Source organism: Geotrypetes seraphini, chromosome 3 (assembly GCF_902459505.1).
Source record: "Geotrypetes seraphini chromosome 3, aGeoSer1.1, whole genome shotgun sequence".
Lineage (NCBI taxonomy): Eukaryota > Metazoa > Chordata > Amphibia > Gymnophiona > Dermophiidae > Geotrypetes > Geotrypetes seraphini.
Genome location: NC_047086.1, coordinates 156477384 through 156497129, shown reverse-complemented (window position 1 = coordinate 156497129; position 19746 = coordinate 156477384). Strand labels below are relative to the sequence as shown.

At 46.3% G+C, this 19746-nt stretch overlaps 1 protein-coding gene across 9 annotated transcripts in view; it reads right to left on the bottom strand.

The window, feature by feature from the left end:
• REPS1 (RALBP1 associated Eps domain containing 1) overlaps window positions 1-19746 on the bottom strand; it is a 234711-nt gene that overhangs the window by 177725 nt on the left and 37240 nt on the right. For 8 of the 9 annotated variants that reach the window (XM_033938627.1, XM_033938628.1, XM_033938633.1 and 5 more), the window contains exons 4-5: window positions 6790-6946; window positions 5971-6095 (exon numbers count right to left, since the gene is read on the bottom strand). In XM_033938627.1, coding sequence (XP_033794518.1) covers window positions 5971-6095; window positions 6790-6946 — 282 coding nt within the window. The remainder of the gene's footprint in view (window positions 1-5970; window positions 6096-6789; window positions 6947-19746) is intronic. The other variant, XM_033938631.1, reaches the window with a different exon arrangement.

Below are 19746 nucleotides of genomic sequence, written 5' to 3'. Positions count from 1 at the left end.
TATATTATGAACAATCCAGAAGCAAAGCATCCGCCTCCAGACGATGAGGAGAGTACAGTCTAGAGCCAAACTGGGGCAACTTGTTGTGAGGAGACACAAACAAATAATTATTCCTCTGAAACTGTCTTGCTTGCCCTTAATTTAAAGCAAAATAATATTTGTTGGAAGTATTGCAAAGGGCATTTTTTATGTCAATAGCTATATGTATGATGATTTTGGATTGTTATGTTTTAGTGTGTGAATATTTTTGTTTTTATGTATGCTATTTTGAAAATCGCTGAGACTTTTGGCAGTATAGCAATTTTTTAAATAAATAAAAATAACAAATCCACTTGAAGGTTGAAGAATTCTGCTGAGTTTGTCTGCCAAGAAATTCTGTTCCCCCTGAATATAGATTGCTTTGAGAAAGATGTTGCAAACAATCGCCCAAAGCCAGATCTTCTGGGCCTCCTGACAGAGGAGAGAACCTGTCCCTCCTTGCTTGTTTATATAGTACATGGCAATTTGATTGTCTGTGCAGACTAAAAGGACATGATTGACTACTAAATGTTGAAAAGCTCTGAGAGCATAGTAAATCGCTCTGAGTTCCAAAAGATTTATGTGAAAACGTTGTTCTATGGGGGATCAGTGACCTTGAGTGCGAAAGCCATCCATATGAGCTCCCCATGCATAGGCTGACGAATCCGTGGTCAGAACTTTTTGATGAGGAGGTGTGTGAAATAAAAGACATCTGGAAAGATTGGAAGAGTTTATCCAACACTGAAGCGACCGTCAAAGAGATGAGGTGACAGAAATGTGTTGAGAGAGTGGGTCAAGTCCCTGAGACCACTGTGAAGCCTTACACAATTGAGGCATTTAGAGATGTCAGAAGGGGAGTCATAAGAATTGTGGAAGCCATGTGACCCAGAAAAACCATTATGCACCTGGCTGAAATTGACTGAGGCTGGGCGATCTGATGACAAAGTTGGATTAAAGTGCCCTGATGTTGTTGAGGAAGAAATGCCTGAGTTGAGTGATGTCGAAGAAAGCTCCGATGAATTGGAGCTTCTGAGATGGCTGAAGTTGTGTTTTGGGGAAGTTGATCTTGAACCCCAAGTTCTGAAGAAATAGTATGGTCTGACTTGTCGCTAAGAGTACACATTAAGACGAAGGATCCTTGATGAGCCAGTCGTCTAGGTAGGGAAGACTTGAAGGCCCCGAGACCTCAAGGCTGCTGCCACCACCACAAGGCACTTGGTGAAGACTCTGGGAGAGGATGCCAGGCCAAAAGGTAGAACCTTGTATTGATAGTGAGGGTGAGCCACTTGAAATCTGAGTTACTTCCTGCAAGCCGGATGAATGGGGATATGAATATAGGCTTCCTTGAGATCTAAAGACCATAGCCAATCGTTGTGAGCCAAGAGGGGATATAGAGTGGCTAGAGACATCCACTAAAACTTTTCCTTGACAAGAAACTTGTTGAAGGCTCCAAGATCTAAAATAGGTTGGAGACCTCCTATCTTCTTCGGAACTAGAAAATAGCTGGAGTAAAAAACCCAATTTTGCTGATCTGCAGGAACCTTCTCGACAGCATTGAGGAGGAGAAGGGAATCGATTTCCAGAAGAAGGGAGGATTGGTGAGGATTCAAAGCAGACTCTCTTGAAGGATGATCTGGAGGAAGGTGACAAAATGAAGAGAGTAACCCTCTCGAATGATCTGTAGAACCCAGAGGGGTCTGAGCTAGAGAGCTGCACGGGAACGGGGACGACGGGAATCCCGAGGGTTCCCTCTTCGGGTCACGGGGATCCCATGGGGACGCCTCCTAGGGTTGCGGGGATCCCGTGGGGACACCTCCGAGGGTCACGGGGTTCCTGCGGGGCTGGATTTACTCAGTCGCGCGGCTCTTCTTCTCCCTACCTGCTCTGCTTGCAGAACAGAGCCAAACGGGTCTTCCCGACGTCAACGCTGACGTCGGGAAGACTTCCGTTCGGCTCTGTGCTGCAGGCAGGGCTGGTAAGGAGAAGGAGAGTAGCCTCGCGGCTCGAGTGGCTACCAAGGGAGGGGGGTGGTCCGCCCCGGGTGCAGCATAGCCGGCCAGGTCCCCTTACTTTTGTGGCGCTTCCCCGACCGACCAACCGACAACAGTCCCGGTCCGACAAACCTCCCTGCCTTTAACCGCGAATCTAAATTACCTTCTTACAGCTGCTGTAAGAAGGTAATTTAGATTCGCGGCTACAGGGCAGGGAGGTTTGTCGGACCGGGGCTGTTGTCGGTCGGTCGGGGAAGAGCCACAAAAGTAAGGGGACCTGGCTGGCTGTGCTGCACCCGGGGCGGGAGAGGAGGGGGGAGAAGGACGCTGTAAGTACTGGGGAAGACAAAGGGGTGGAGAAGGACGCTGAAAGGCCATGGGAAAGACGGGGGGGGGGGAAGAAGGACGCTGAAAGGACATGGGGAAGACAGAGGGGGGAGAAGGACATTGAAAGCACTTGTGGAAGACAGAGGGAGGAGAAGGACGCTGACAGGACATGAGGAAGACGGAGGGGGAGAAGGACGCTGAAAGCACATGGGGAAGACGGGGGGGGGGGTGTGGAGAAGGACGCTGAAAGGCCATGGGGAAGACAGAGAGGGAGAAGGACGCTGAAAGGACATGGGAAAACAGAGGGGGAGAAGGACACTGAAAGGAAATGGGGAAGAGAGAGTGGGGAGAAGACAGGGCAGGGAAGAAGACAGAGATGACAGACTATGGGGGGAGCGGAGGGAAGAAGATGGGTGCCAGACCAATTTGGAAGGGGGAGAAAGGGAGAGGCACAGTAACAGAGCAAATGGAAGACGCAGAAGGAAAAGAGACAGTGGATGGAAGGAATTGAATGAGAACATGAGGAAAGCAGAAACCAGGCAACAAAGGTAGGAAAAGAATTCTATTTCTTTCTTTTTTTTTTTTGCTTCAGGATAAAGTAGTATATTAGTTGTGTTGATAAAAATTTATAAACATTAGAGGCTCTGGTAGAAACCCGTTTACAAAGTATGTATTCTTCCCAATTAATATTTCCAAATTAATAAAGTCTTTTTGCTTATTTGTAAATGGGTTTCTACCAGAGCCTTTAATTCAGTGGCATAATTAAATGAAATAACTATTTCTGAAGTTTATAGGGACGGGCGGGAACAGAGGGGATTCCTCACGGGGACGGGCGGGGACGGAGGGGATTCCTCGCGGGGACGGGCGGGGACGGAGGGGATTCCTCGCGGGGACAGGTGGGGATGGAGGGATTCCTCACGGGGACGGGTGGGATTTCTGTCCCCGTGCAACTCTCTAGTCTGAGCTTATCAACTCCCAACGATGAAAATAAAGTTGGAGACGACCTCCGATTGGCTGAGGGAGAGGCTGATGTAAAGGATTGCAACTATGTTCTCAAGTAGCCCGTCAAAAAGACTGGGTCAATTTAGCAGGAGCAGACACTTGAGGTTTCTGAGAGCATTGTTGCTTCTGTTTCTTCTGTTGTGGCCTGAAAGGAGCAGAAAGTTTGGCCGAAAAATGCCTCTGATATGAAGAAGAGGGCTTGAATTGTCTTGCTGTGGAAGGCTTGGGTTTAGGTTTAACTAAAGCATCCCATTTTTTTCATGGTCGGTGAGCTTTTGAGTGGCATTTTCCATCAAGTCCCCAAAATGTTCATCCCCCAAAGAGGGAATATTTGCCAATCTGTCTTGGAAGTTCACATCTATATCAGCAACCCTGAGCCAGGCTAATCTTCTCATGGCCACAGACATAGAAGAAGCCCTGGACATCAGCTCAGTGATGACAATGTGCTGAAAATCGTTTGTTCGATGAGATGGAAGATATTTCTGAAAAACAGGCAATTGCTTGATGAGATGTTTCATGTAATAAGAAAAATAGAATTTGTAATTGATGACTTGATTTGCCAACATGGAGTTTTGGTAAAGTTGCCGGCCAAATCTGTCCATAGTACGTCCATCTCGACCCGGTGGGACCGAGGCGTAGACTTTGGACGGAGTAGATTTCTTCAAAGTGGACTCCATCACTAAAGATTATTGGGACAGTTGAGGTTTGTCAAACCCTGGACTGGAAACAATCTTATAGAGAGAGTCCAATTTGCTAGGAGCAACAGGAACAGAGAGAGGAGATTCTCAGTTTTTTGAAGGTTTTCTCTCAGGATTCCATGTAAAGGAAGTTTGAGGAGCTTCTTAGGAGGCTGATCATAGTCCAACGTTTCCAAAAATTCAGCACTATATTTGGAATCTGCTTACAGTTTGATGGGCAGATCTTCCCCAACTGTCTAATAAAGTGAGTGAAAGACAATCTCTCAGTGGGAGAAGTCGCTCTGAGAAATGTCCGTCTTTCCGTCTTACTGCAGGTCAGAATCAATAAGGACAGAAGGAGAGTGATGCTGACGCTTAGAACAATGTTGATCCGATGATGAGAACAAAGGTTCTTCAGGATGTTTACGCTTCTCAGGATGTGAATGAGAAACATGCTTGGATTTGCAGGAACACTTACTAGACTGTCTCGAAAAAGAAGAATAATGCTTCAAAAAACTGGAACGGTGTCTGGAGGAACGATGCTTTTATGCAGGACTGGATGGATGAGATGACCGGTGTTGAGATCCATGATGCGGCATCAATGGAGCATCGGTGGTACCAGAAGGCCTCATGGTGGCATGCTCAGGCTGGGCCAGTATCGGAGGAATCAGTCTCGGGGTCAAGAGATGGAACATATCCCCATACTCCTCACAAAACAGAGCATCAAGCTTCTGTTGAAAAGTAAGCACCAGTACCTTTGGCTTAGTCGCCAGTACCAATGGTGTTGTGACTCGTTCCGGAGAGGATGATTCGCATAACGATGCACCTCTTGATTTTGAAATGAGTAGCATAAGGGTCTGTTTGGTCAGCATGACTGGACTTGATGCCTTTGTGACTTTTTACCCCATCAGAGAAGCTGTTGGCTTTTTAGCTGGCTTACCAAATAGAGCGATGACCTGTGATAGTTGAAATGCCGAATCCCCCTCCATGCTGACACCGAACAACTTTTCTTGTTGAAGAATGCGGCTTTTAATGGTGTGCTTTTGAAGAGTGGAACAACACGCACAGGACTGAGCTCGATGTTCTAGACCAAGGCACTGTAAACACCAGTTGTGGAGATCTGTGATGGAAATGGTCCTTTGGAACCGGACACACTTTTTAAACCCGTTAACGGGCGGGACATCAACAGAAACACCGCCTCAGCCAAACTGAACTCAATGGCTGAGGCAAGAAAGAGACCCCGCTGGTCAAAGCGCCAAAAGGCGATGAACGGGGAAAAAACTACTCCCGAATTTTTTTTAAACAAAAAAATTAAAAAGAACGTGTGATGAAAGGCAAAAAACGAAGGAACGTTTGAAAACACGACTTTTTAGCTCTGCGAAAAACTAAGAACTGAGGAGCTGCGAGCCTATGTCGGGTGGGAAGGCACTCGCACATGTGTGGTGCAGTCAGTCGTGAACTTTCAAAGTTCTTAAAGTGCAGATACACTTTTACAGCTGTCCGTACCGGGACTCCTTGGATGACGTCACCCACATGTGAGAATATGCTGCCTGCTTGTCCTGGGATAACTCATAAAGGAACCTACAGTTTAGTTTTTATCCCCCAAATTAGCAAAGCTCAGAGCAAAATTGTTTTTCGTTTTGTCCATTAATGTCTTCCTAGCCTTGTGCAATCTACACCAAGTTGCCACATGAGATAGTTATCACTGTTATTAAGTTTTCCACTGCGGACTCAACATGTAATTTTTATGTATATAATCAGGGGAGAGGAGAGGGCACTCTACCAGATTGAGCCTGCTCAGCAACAGGTCGACATGATTGTTTTATTTATTTTAATTACTTTTAAAGTGAACACACACAGCAACCACACTACTTTATCCAGGATTAAAGGTGCGTTGAAATAGTTACAATAATCATCTAAGAGATGAATCAAATGCAACTGGTAAAGTATCAAACCTGGACAGAAGCAGGATGCATAGTTAAGAGAGCACTAGCTGGTGGGGTATCTGCAAAACTGACCCAACTTTCTTGATGAGGTGGTGGAGAATGAGCAGGCCATGCACCTTCTCCAGTTGATGAGCCTATAACAAGATTTAACAAAAAAAAAAATTGTATGTAAAATTGGATTTCAAAAGGCTTTTACTTCGATATCTCTTTACAGTAGTATAGAAATTATTCTGAACAAAGTCCAACATTTATACAATAATTATAACAGAAAAATCATTATTTTAAGCTAACAATGCAAGTTAACTAAATACATGTGACAGAAACTGAATATATGCTACCACTATAAGAATAGTCTCTGATTAAATAGCATCCTAGTAAATTAAAATTACTTCTTCATGTACTTTAAAACTGGAAGTGGGAACGATTAATTTGATTATAGCCAGATACTTAATGTATTTCTGAATTTATGCTATATTAAAATACTGCATTCTATGTCTTTCCTAGAAATTCACTAGAAAAGGAGGTGCTGCTCGGAATGGTTAGTGGTAAAAGGAAGCAGGGGAGACCAAAGGCCCATTGGCTGGATACCATCAAGAATGACATGGGAATGATCATCAAGCAACTGAAAGAAGCTATGGAAAACAGGGAAGCATGGCAAGGACTGGCCTACAGAGTATCCAAGGGTCAGACACGACTGACTGAATGGATAGTAGTAGTAGTAGTAGTATGTTTTCCCTTTATTTCTTCATTTCCAGATGTACTGGTATAAGTGTAGTCTGTCTTTTAATCTTGCCTTGTTTAAGCACATAAAATGGAAAAAGGTAATACCTGTTTGTGCTTCGCTAATTGGAGTCCAAAAAGGCCCAGAACCAGTAGTAGGTAGCTCATTATTTCCTCCACTGGGATGACGACTGTGTTTCCTCCATGTGTGTGGAGAACTTGGTGGTGATTCTTGTGGTGAAACAACTGGAGGTGATGTGGATTCCTGAAGAAAGCAACACATTTACCATTGCATAAGAATTTAATATGTTAAGCCCATTCAAAACACACTAGGCAGTTCCTTTATGTATTCATTAACACTTAGAATGCTTGGTTCAACTGTTCTCATCCTTCACCACATAAGCTAATTCAATCCAAAATTTAAAAAGATTAGGTTCTTACCTTGATAATATATTTTCCAGTTGATAAAGAGGGTACCCAATCCATGCTCCCAAACATACTGCAGTACATATCACTCACATATCACTCACAGCTTTTGAACACTTCCTCCTTCTCTCTGGTCTCTGCTGCCCTCTTCAGTTCGTGCCAAATCATGCAAGAGCTCTACAGTAAAAGAAGGAGGGACATAGGGAACTCCCCAAAACCAAGGTTCTGATCTGCTCATATAATGTTAACACAGTCAATAATGAAACTAATTCAGAAAAAAACCAATTCAATAAAATCATCAGCTTGAATATTAGTGGAACTCAACTAAATCATCTCTTAAGATTATACACTTCAACCTCCCTATTTGCGGGGATTAGGGGCAGAGCCGGCCCGCGAATAGGGAAAATTTGCGAATAACTTTTGGGCCGGCTCTGACCCATCCCCGGACCTTACCTGGTGGTCTAGCGGTGGCATGGGGCAGGAGCGATATTCCTAAACTCCTGCATTATGCAGAGTCATGCTGTGAGTTCCCGTGGTCTCACGAGACTACAACAGGAACTCCCTGTTGTAGTCTTGTGAGACAACAGGAACTCACAGCACAGCTCTGCATGGGGCAGGAGTATAGGAAGATCGCTCCTGCCCCACGACACCGCTAGACCACCAGGTAAAGTCCACGCTCCTGGGGTGGCTGCTTGCCTCTTGCCTCCTCTACCTCCAATCGCCCCCCCCTCCTCGCCCTGTTCCAAGTCCCGGGGCCGTTTTTTTTGTTGCGGCCTGCCAACGAGCGATTCTCGGGGGGGGGGGGGCCTGGGGGGAAAAAAAGGTGAATAATCGAAACCGCAAACATCGAAACCGCGAATAGGAAGGGGAAGTATATTTACAAACTGACTCTGAACCCACTATCCAACTGGCAGAGAAATCTTAACTATGGAGAGGATCATGAAGCCTAAGGCAGAAACAGGCGCATAAGAAATTATTGGGCGGGGGGGTTCAGCATACCATGCCTATTTACTGGAAAAAATATAATAAAGAACCTAATCTCTTTTTCCAGTGCAATAGAGATAATATTTTGAACCATAGGGATGTACCTAAGCAGTCCCCCAAAGCCCTGGGTGGGATAGATAAGCCTGCTCTCAGTACTGAGGATCCAAAAGCAGAACCTCCTATGCTGCTACAGAATTTAGTGAACATGTGAAGGGAAGACCATGTCAGAGATCTACATTAGAGAATGACACGGTGACGGTTTACCCGCGGCCACCGCATTTAAGCCGCGGGTCACCGCCGAAAACGGGGAAGAAAACTAGCAGTCGCTGCGGTGACGGGGACAAGGCCATTCACCGACCGCGGAAACGGTGAACAGGTTTGTCCCCGCGGGCCAATGTACCCCCTTCTAGGAACCGCTATTTACCTGTGTTTCACCGCTCCTCGCTCGTCTGGCCAGCAGGCCTGCCTCCGTCCAAATGAGGCGGGCCCGCCCCTCCTCTCCCCTGCCCTGCCTCCCAATGGCCTCCCCTAAGATCGCCGGCAGGAGGGTACCCAACCCCTCCTGCTGGACCCCCCCCCAACGAACCCTCCCACCCCGGAACCCCCTTAGTCTTACTTTCCAAGTTGGACCGGACAGCTCCTCGCTCGTCTGGCCAGCAGGCCTGCCTCCGTCCAAATGAGGCGGGCCCGCCCCTCCCCTCCCCTGCCTCCCAATGGCCTCCCCTAAGATCGCCGGCAGGAGGGTACCCAACCCCTCCTGCTGGACCCCCCCCCAACGAACCCTCCCACCCCGGAACCCCCTTAGTCTTACTTTCCAAGTTGGACCGGACAGCTCCTCGCTCGTCTGGCCAGCAGGCCTGCCTCCGTCCAAATGAGGCGGGCCCGCCCCTCCCCTCCCCTGCCTAACCCACAGGATCCTAGGGCCTGATTGGCCCAAGCACCTAAGGCCCCTCCTATAGCGGGAGTGGCTTTAGGTGCCTAGACCAATCAGGCCCTAGGATCCTGTGTGTTGGGCAGGGTAGGGGCGGGCCCGCCTCATTTGGACGGAGGCAAGCCTGCTGGCCATACGTGTGAGGAGCCGTCCGGTCCAACTTGGAAAGTAAGACTAAGGGGGTTCCGGGGTGGGAGGGTTCGTTGGGGGGGGGTCCAGCAGGAGGGGTTGGGTACCCTCCTGCCGGCGATCTTAGGGGAGGCCATTGGGAGGACCGGCAGGAGGGGTTGGGTACCCTTCTGCTGCGATTGTCGGGAGGGCCGTTGGGGGGGTCTACAGGAGGGGTTGGGTGCCCTCCTGCCGTGATCGCTGGGGGGAGGGGAGACTTGCAGCCGTAGCCGCGGTCACTATGCTAATCACGGCAGCATTTAAAGTGTTTGTTTTTGCATTGCTAGCCCCAGGGGTGGTGGAAGATTAGTGATTGAAAAACTGTATGAAAAATAACTATTTTAAATTTAGTGATCAAAATGTGTCAGTTTTGAGAATTTATATTAATTAATTTTTTCTCTGCGTGTTTTGTTTTTGTATAGTTATTAACTAATATTTAACTAAGTTTTAAAGTTTTAAAGTTTTAAAGAATGTTTCCTTTATACGTAAATAAAGAAAAGTGAATGGGATTGCAGTGGCGGTGACGGGGCGGTGAATGGGGTGGCAGTGGCGGTGACGGGGCGGTGAAGAGGATGGTGAGACGGGGACGGGGCGGTGACGGGGATGGTGAGACAGGGACGGGGCGGTGACGGGGATGGTGAGACGGGGACGGGGCGGTGACGGGGACCAATTTTTTCACCGTGTCATTCTCTAATCTACATATCTCCTGCAATTCCATTCAAGAGAAGGTTACTCCTCTTGTCGAATGTGCTTTCAGTGATACTGGTGGTTGTTTGCCGCAATGTAGGTAGAGGAAATCGCTGCCCGAATCCACCTGGAAATGGTGGTCTTGGAAGCTGGTCTGCCTCGCCTCTTTGGTTAGTTCAAAGAGATGGTCTGATAAACGAAACTCGTTACTTGCATATAACACAAGAGAACTCTGCGGATGTCCAGAAGTTTAAAGCCTTGTCTTTCCTCTTAGAACCTGTTAGTTGGAAGGCCGATAGTCTGACTTCCTGATTGATGTGACTTGCTGAAACAACTTTTGGCAAAAAGGAAGGTACTGTATGCAAGGTCACTCCCATTTCTGTGATTCTTCAGAACGGCTCCCTGCACGACAAAGCTTACAATTCTGAGACTCTTCTTGCTGTGGTAATTGCAACCAGGAATACCGCTTTGACCGTACAATCCATTAGAGAGCTTCCTCCAAGAGCTCATACAGGGCCCTCTTGAGTATGATGTTAAGATTACAGAAAGGAAATGGATCTCGTATTGGTGGCCTGCCTCAGGGCTCCCTTGAAGAATCTGGGTAATCCAATAGTGAGACTCTTCTCTAAAGCAGGGGTGTCCAACCTGCGGCCCTGTGAAGTATTTTGTGCAGCCCCGGTCGAGGGCGATGCAGTATTTTCCTCTGCTGCCCCTGAGTGTTTACCATCTTGCCGGCTCCCTCCTCTGTCTTGCTGCAGCGTTTGCGCATTTGTGCGGCCCCAGAAACATTTTTTTGGCCAATGTGGCCCAGGGAAGCCAAAAGGTTGGACATCCCTGCTCTAAAACAAGCAAAGTCTGCCATTTGCACCTTAAAGGGATGCCACTGCCAATCCCTTCTCCAGATCCTCTTGAAGGAAGGCCAGTACCGACGACACTGGGACTTTGTCGGGCTCCAGATTCTCCTTATTGCACCAGTGTTGAAAGGTATGCAATGCCTTAGCATATCCTGAAACAGTGGATGACTTCTTGGCCCTCAGTAGGGTGGTAACAACCACTTCTGAATATTTTTTCTTGGCTAGCGCTGTGTGTTGAAGAGCCATGCTGTAAAACTGAAACTACCTGGATCTTCTAGGGCAAACAGCCCGAGAGACAGCAAGGCTAGATACACCTTGAGTTGGAGATATTTGTCCTCTTGTAGGCTTATGAGATCTGCATACCATGGATGCCTGGACCAATTTGAGGCCACGAGAATCACCCTTCCTAGATGACTTGTCATGCGATGGACCACCCAACCTATCAGAGGCCATGGAGGAAGCACATGTAGTAGTCCAGATTTCAGCCAATGTTGAACCAGGGCAGCCAGTCCTGCACTTCCCATTTCATATCTCCAGCTGAAGAACCATGATGCTTTCTTTTTGCATGGGGTCACCATTAAATCGAACATCGGATGCCCCCAATGTCCGACAATATCCTGGAACACTATCAGGGACAATGACCAATCTTCCAAGTCTAATGTCTGTCTACTAAGTTAGTCCATTTGCACATTATTCACTCCAGCTGTGTGTGCCACCGTGACGGCTAGCAGGTGTTTTTCTGCCCAACTGAACAGGACTTTTGTCTCTTGCCAGAGCAGTGTGCTTCTGGTGCCTCCCTGCTAGCTGATGTAGGCTACTGCCTTGGCATTGTCTGAAAGGACTCTTACTGCTCTGCCTTCCAGCATCGACTGTAGTTTTTGCAGCAAAAGGCGGACCACTCTCAGTTCTAGCCTGCTTATCAACCACTTCTGCTGGAATGGTATCCATTCCCCTTGCACTAGGTAACCACTGCACAGTCCCCCAGCCAAACAGGTTGGCACTTGTCGTCAGCAAGATCCAGGAATTGATCTGAAGTGGAATTCCATTCGCTAGCGACTGCTCAGAGCCACCAGCTCATGCTGCTTCGGGCTTCTTCCATCCAAGGTAGAGAAACTTGTAGGGAATCCCTCTGAGGAGACCAATGAGATAACAGTGCATCCTGGAGTGGGTGCATATGCGCTCTTGCCCAGAGCACTATCTCTATGGCAGCCACCATCAACCCAAGTACTTGGAGGTAGGTTCACGATTTGCCCCCAAAACTTTTGTCTGCATGCCTTTGGAAGAAAAACTTGGCCTTCTGCCATGTTAAATAGAACCCCCAGGTATTCCAAAGATTGGGTCAGGACTAATTGGCTTTTCTGAAAATTTACAATCCAGCCTAGACTCTACAAAGTTTTCACAACTACTGCCCTCTTCTCGAAAGGGGGCTCTGATGAGCCAATTGTCTAAGTAAGGATATACCAGCCAGCCTGCTCTGTGGAGATGAGCGGCTACCACCACTATGGTGAACGTCCAGGGCTCCATTGCCAGCTCAAAGGGCTGCACTGAGAATTGGTAGTTATTCTCCAAAGTGAAATCTCAGGAACTTTCTGTGCACCGGAAAATTAGAATTTGGAAATAAACTTACATCAAATCCAGGGCAGCCAGAAACTCTACCAGATGGAATGCTGCAGTGATAGATCACACTGTCTCCATCCAGAAACATGAAACTCTCATGGCCGCATTAACGTAATTGAGATCCAGAATAGGCCTCCAGTTGTCGGAGCCTTTCTTGGGCAGCCCACATTCAGGCAATGTTAAACAGGCTGCTAGACATTCAAGCCCAAGTGCTCTTCCAGAGCCAGTTCTATAGCTTGAATGTCTAGCAGCCTGTTTAACATTGCCTGAATGTGGGCTGCCCGGTCCAGCCAGCCCACCAGTAAATCCACAAACCAGTCAGATAGAGGGTGTGCAAACTATCTTATAACCCTCTCTGATAATATTCGGGACTAAACTAAACTAAAGTTTGAATTTATAGACCATGTCATCTTTATAAGAATAAAGCTCGACTCGGTTTACAGTATGAAATGTTAGGGAAGAAAAAGTAAAGAAGAAAAATTTAGAGTTTGGTGACCCAAAGTTCTGTCGTTATGTGTTTGCAGGCCTCCAGAAAGTTCAAGAGCCGACCTCCAATTTTCTGCAGGGTGGCTAGAGGACTGGCATCATTGTAGCTTCTTGGTTGCCAGTTGTTCACGAACCTGTAAGCTGGTTTTTCCGGCTCCAAGAATATCCCTATTTGGAACCTTGATAGCTTCTCTTTGCTGAGCCTCCTGAGGTGTACCAACGAAAACGTCATGATCCCAAAGGAATTCCAAATCTGGATCCTAGGTGCTTGAGGTCTGCTGTCCAGTAAGGACTTAGGATGACAATCTTGTATGCTGGCCATATGATCATCCAGACTTCTGCTAAAAAGCACCTGTCCCTTGAAAAGGAGTCTACTAAGCGTCGCCTTGGAGGTCGAATCGCCCACCCACTGTCTAATCCACAGAATGAGTCAGGAGGAGATGGAATATGTGGAGACTTTTGCCATGCCTCTAATTATATCAGAGTGCATCCACCTGCACGAGTTGAGGTAAAGGCTCAGCTGCCGTCATGTCCAGGTTCGCAGCCATAAATGGCATACGTGTGCTACAAAGAAAGCTGCTGATGCCACCTTAACTCCTACAGCCAGGGCCTCAAACTGCCTCCTGAGGACCATATCCACTCTGCGGTACTGCATATCCTTCTGTATGACTCCTCCCTCAATGGGTAGGAAAGTGCGTTCGGTCACATTTACTGAAAATCTTGATCCATAGGATACAGCCTAGTCATGTCTTTCGCTTCCATAAGGGAGCCTTCAGAGACCTCCCAGGGCTCTGTAACCAGGAGTTTCATGTCTAGGTACCATGGAAAAGACATGGGCTGAGATCGGGTCCTGCACAGAAGAGAATACTGGGATGAATGTGGCTGGGGTGGGTCTATCTTGAGCTCATACTGAAGACTTGAACAGCCTTCATATCGAGGGCAAATCTCCCTTCAGGGAGGCCTCGCTTTGTGATTGTAAGAGGATCAAATCTGAACTTTCATCTCATGAATTTCTGTCCAACGGGAAATCAGTCAAGGAGGACCTCTGCTCTCATGGAAGAAGCACTCTGAGGATCCTGAGAGGAGTGCAGTCGCTCGCCAGTGGACACGATAAGTGCAGTCTGGCAGTGCGCATACACCTGCCAGAGAAAATTAATGAAATCTAGGATAAATGCCTTAGCGGGCAACTCTCTTTCCCTTTTAGAAGGTAGGAGACGCCTCTTCTTGGGCTGCGGAGTCTATGCCAGGCCGGCATGCCCTGCCATTGTTCCGAGGCTCCTGAAGGAATTTTTGGTCCCCTAATAGGCCCAATAACAGTATGCCATGCCCCGAAGATTACAGGGGGGGGGGGAGAGGAGGAGGGGGGAACTGGAAGTCCCTGCCTCCATTTCACTTGGTATGGCACGTGGTACAAAGGTGCTCTTCAGCTGCCCATCCCTCGCAAACAAAACATGATATAGGGGCATTAGAGTCAGAGGACTCCATCCCTAGCACTTTGGAAGCAACATGAAGTGTTTTGGAGAAGCTTGAGAACTTAGAAAATAAAACTGGGAAAATCCAAGATGGCCACTGCAAGTGAATTTCAGCACAAAAAAACCAGCTCAAATTCACTTCAGGGCTGACCAAAAACTTCAAAATATATTATTTTAGAGGAGGAGGACCAAGTACCTAGCTGCAGATATAGTCATAAACAACTTTTGAAGACACCCCCTGATTTTTCCCAAAGGCTGTCACAGCCTTACTCACAGATCATGTGCTAGGGAAATGGTGCTGCTGCTGCCTGCTTCAGCTCCTTTCAGTTGTAAGCTGTTTTAGGAGAGGCCCTCTGCTTCAGTCATGCAGCCATCTTGCAGAGACCTTCGGGCTGCCAGTTGGATCTCCTCGGACAAACCCTCAATCCTCCTGGACCGCCAGATGCTTCACAAAAAATGGGGTGGCGGGGAGGGGAGCCAAAAGGCAGCCAGCACTGTTAGCACCCCAAAGAAATGCTATTAGCATCTAACATCCCATGCTCCAGCCCCTGACCAAGTCAAAGGAACAAGCAAATGCCAGGGGATAGGAGCTCCACAAATCTTTGGCAGGCTGGCTGAAACAGGTCCCCGAAGGATACACCTGCCAGCTGCAGACTTAAATCCGCTCCTCTCCACACAAGTTGAGTAGACCACTTTAACAAAAAGGGATCTCCTTATGAAGAAGCTGCGACTAGAGTGAAAATCCACAAAATTATTGCAAAATAAAAATAAATAAATAAACGAAGCAGATCATAAGACACCTTCGTGCTCACTTGCAAAAAGATAAACTGAAGAGGGCAGCACAGACCAGGGAGGAGGAGGAGGCGGTGTTCACAAACTGTGAGTGACACCTTCTGCAGTATGCTCGTGGGCATGTATTGAATACCCTACAGTTCAGCATACCATCTCTTTGCACTGGAAACTGTTATTTGTATTTCTCCTGTAAGCCATAGTTAATGAGATACTGTAAATTATGTATAATGGTAGTACATTAATTTTCCTTACTGCCACTTATCTATTTTACTCAATTTTTCATGAAGATAATCATCATCAAAAGAAACCTGATCCCAGATATAGTAGTCTGGTTCACATATCTGAATATTATGCAATCAAGTCAAAAGTGGTCTAGTCATTCCTTATGTAGCTCGCCAATATCATCACAATCAAAAGAAAAGAGCTAAATACTTAGATATTCCTCAATTCATTCAAATATGATCCATGCATAGTATCTACGGATCATCTACTAAATCGTCATAAGTCCTCAAAGGATTCAATTACACTTAAACTCCTTTTTTAGAAACAAATAGTTAATGTTAGTTGCTATTATTCTCCCATTACTTTAAAATATTATGAATAAACTTTGCTCTTTGAATTCAATAACAAAAGCTGTATTTACTTTTACAGTGAAGCAAGGGATATCAGAACAGCCTCCGACATAACGGCATCTTTCACCCATTCTAGCTGCATTAGGGAAGCATATTCTGTAACATACAGAAAATAAACCAATTTAAACCATCCATCTTCTGGTCCAAAAAGCTTTACAAACTTCAGACAACATAACTTACTCTGTGAACAGCAAGACTCTATAAAGTGTCTGCTTTCAAAGATGGCGCCAGCGTCTAATGCCGTTCATTTAAAGAGCAAGAGCTGAACAGCTAATCATCAAAAGCTCCAATCATTTTACAGTGATGACATCCAATCCAATTGCTCGTTCAACCCCGTCGGGGCTATAGATTGCAGAGAATATATCATCCTCCGTTGCTCTTTATAATTGTCTTTTTTCACAATTTCCACCCTCCCACCCACACTTTATAAAATCAATAATATGTCATCGAATGTCTGAAACAGAATGATGAAAGTGAAGTCAATGTTGCACCACCGGGGCTGATAATTTCTTGGTATTGAAACATGACTTGTGTTTGTTCAGTTTCTCATTGATCTTGATGTTCACCTGAAATATAGCTTCTCACAAGGGCATATCAATACCTAAATAACATAACTGGAATTACAGTCCGTATTACTACGTGCCTTGATTGGAAATTCCCGACCAAGCAGTATCCATTCTGACCCCTCTATAGTATATTGACACCATTAACAATTACCACAAGGAGAGTATGTACCTTCTTTTTGCAATTCATAAGGTTCCTTATGTTGCACCAATTCCCCTATAGTTTTTGTCTATGTTAGGCCATGATTGGAAAATCTAAATGAGTAGTTAATACATTTAACACATGCCATTGTATTCACAAAATACCAACTACATCAATTGCCAGTGTAGAATATGGTAGTATTACCACTATATGGTCCTCATGAGCTTCAGCTGTTCGCCTTTTATACTTATGAGGACCATATAGTGCAGTGTTTTTCAACCTTTTTATACCTGTGGACCGGCAGAAATAAAATAATTATTTTGTGGACCGGCAAACTACTAAGACTGAAATTTAAAAAATACATTTCTGCCCCGTCTCCGCAAGCTCGGTCCCCGCAAACCATCTGATCCCATCCCAACAAGACTCAGTTATGATTTTATATTGAACGTATTCCAGTACCTCTCCTCTTTTCCCCATCTTAATCCAGAAGATATCTTCCATCACCCTACTCCCTCCATTCCTTATTCAGCATCTTCTCCTTGTCTCTCTATTCCCCCTTCACCATGTCCAGCATATCCCCTCTGTCTCCCTACTCCCTCTACCCATGTCCAACATATTACTTCTGTCTTCATACTCCACCCTCCTGTTCAGCATTTTCCATGTCTCTCTGCCCCCTGCAAGGTCCAGCATCTGTCTTTGTGTCCCTATTCTTCCAACTCCCACCTAGTTCCAATAACTATCCTCATCTCCCTTCTGTCACACCAATCCCCCCCAATACGTGGGAATCCAGCATCTCTTAATCCCTCCCTTGGCTGCTGGCTCCAGAATGACTCCAGTGTCACAATGGCTGGACTCACCATAACTGACACTAAATTGGAAGCAGCCTGGTTCTTAACAGTTTACTTATAGTTCTCTTGCCCAGAACTCTGAACGAAGACAGAAGCCGCGGGACTTTCCTCTTGCCTGCATTGCTATTTGCTTTAAGCTCTGCCGGTCTCAATCCTGCCCCTCAAACACAGGAAGTCACTTCAGAGGGGGGCGGGATCAGGATCGGCAGAGCCTATAGCATGCAGGCAAGAGGAAAAGTCCCACGGCTTCTGTGTTTCTTTTTGCTGTCCGCAGCCGATCCTAAGCCCTGGAAGGGAAAGGGGAAGAGATGCCGACGGGAAATTTAACTGCGTCGATCTCGCCGGCCCTCCACGGACCGGCAGGAATTTTCTACGGACCGGCGGTTGAAAAACAGTGATATAGTGGTAGTGCTGCCATATTCTACACTGGTGATGGATGTGGTTGGTATTTTGTGAAGACAATGGCATGTGTTAAATGCATTAACCACTCATTTATATTTTCCAATCATGGCCTATTAGACAAAAATCTATAGGGGAATTAGTGCAACATAAGGAACCCTATGAATTGCAAAAAGGTGGTGATGCATACTCTCCTTGGGATAACTGTCAATTGTGTCAATACACTATAGTGGGGTCAAAATGGACATCGCCTGGTTGGGAATTTCCGATTAAAGACATACAGTGGTACCTTGGTTTACGAGCATAATTCGTTCCAGAAGCATGCTCGTAAACCAAAATACTCGAATATCAAAGCGAGTTTCCCTATAGGAACTAAGGGAAACTCACTTGATTTGTTCCCACCCACCCCCATCCTCCGAGGCCAGCGGCGCTGCTATACCCCCCCAAGAACCGGCATTGCTCCCCCCGCTCATGAAGGCCCCCCCCTGAGTGATCCGTCATTCCCCCGCTCATTTCGCCCCTCCCCCCACTCATGGCAACCCCCCCCTCGCGTCGCACCCCTTCCCCACTGCGATCCGGCATCAAAAAGCATCCACCCACCCGATCACATTCTTACCCCCCATTTGGCACATGCACCGGCACCAATGCACCGGACATGCCGGTGCCGGTGCCCGAAGATCTAACTCCTTCGCACTGGGCCTTGAGCATCTGCGCATGCTCAAGGCCTTCGTGTTCCCGTTCTCTCCGAGATTCTCGGATCCGAGAATCTCAGAGAGAACGGGAACACGAAGGCCTTGAGCATGCGCAGATGCTCAAGGCCCAGCACGAAGGAGGCAGATCTTCGGGCACCGGCACGTCCTGTGCATTGGTGCCGGTGCCAAATGGGGGGTAAGAAATGTGATCGGGTGGGTGGGTGCCTTTTTGATGACGGATTGTGGCGGGGAGGGGGTGCGACGCGAGCGGAGGGTGCCGGATCACAGGGGGGGGGTGCTCATAATTGAGGCACGCTCGGTTTCCAAGGCACCGAGTTTGCTCGTTTTGCAAAACACTCGCAAACTGGTGCACTCGCAAACTGAGATACCACTGTATGGACTGTAATTCCAGTTATGTTATGTATGTATTGATATGCCTTTGGAGAAGCTATATATTGGGCGAAGAAAAAGAATAAGAATTCATTTGAATTAACACAAGTCATGTATCAATACCAAGAACCTATCAGCCCCAGTGGTGCAACATTGGCTTCACCTTCATCATTCTGTTTCTGACATTCGATGACATATTATTGATTTTGTAAAGTGTGGGAGGGAGGGTGGAAATTGCGAAAAAAAAAAAAAAGACATAATTATAAAGAACAATGGTGGATATATTCTCTGCAATCTATAGGCCCAACGGGGTTGAACGAGCAATTGGATTGGATGTCATCGCTGTAAGATGATTGGAGATTTTGATTATCAGCTGTTGAGCCCTTGCTCTTTAAATGAACGGCATTACATGCCAGCACTGAAAGCAGCCGCTTTATAGAATCTTACTGTTCAGATTAAGTTATGTTGTCTGCAGTTTGTAAAGCTTTTTGGACCAGAAGATGGATGGTTAATGCTCAAATTGGTTTATTTTTTTTGTTTGTTACAGAATATGCTTCCCTGATGCAGCAAGAATGGACAAAACATAACATTATGTCGGAGGCTGGTCTGATTTCACTTGCTTCACTGTTACGATAAGTGCAGCTTTTGTTATTGAATTCAAAGATAAAAGTTTATTTTTAAAGTAATGGGAGAATAATAGCAACTAATATTAACTATTTGTTTCTAAAAAAAGGAGTTTAACGATAATGAATCCTTTGAGGACTTAAGACAATTTGATAGATGATCCAAAGATACTATGAATGGATCATATCTGAATGAAAACCTATCTGAAGGTCCTCTGATACTGGGGAATATATGTTTTTAGCTTTTTTCTTTTGATTGAATATTATGCAAGTCACAGTATAAAATATGTAAGATAAGAACATAAGAATTGCCTTACTGGGCCAGACCAATGGTCCATCTAGCCCAGTATCCCATCTTA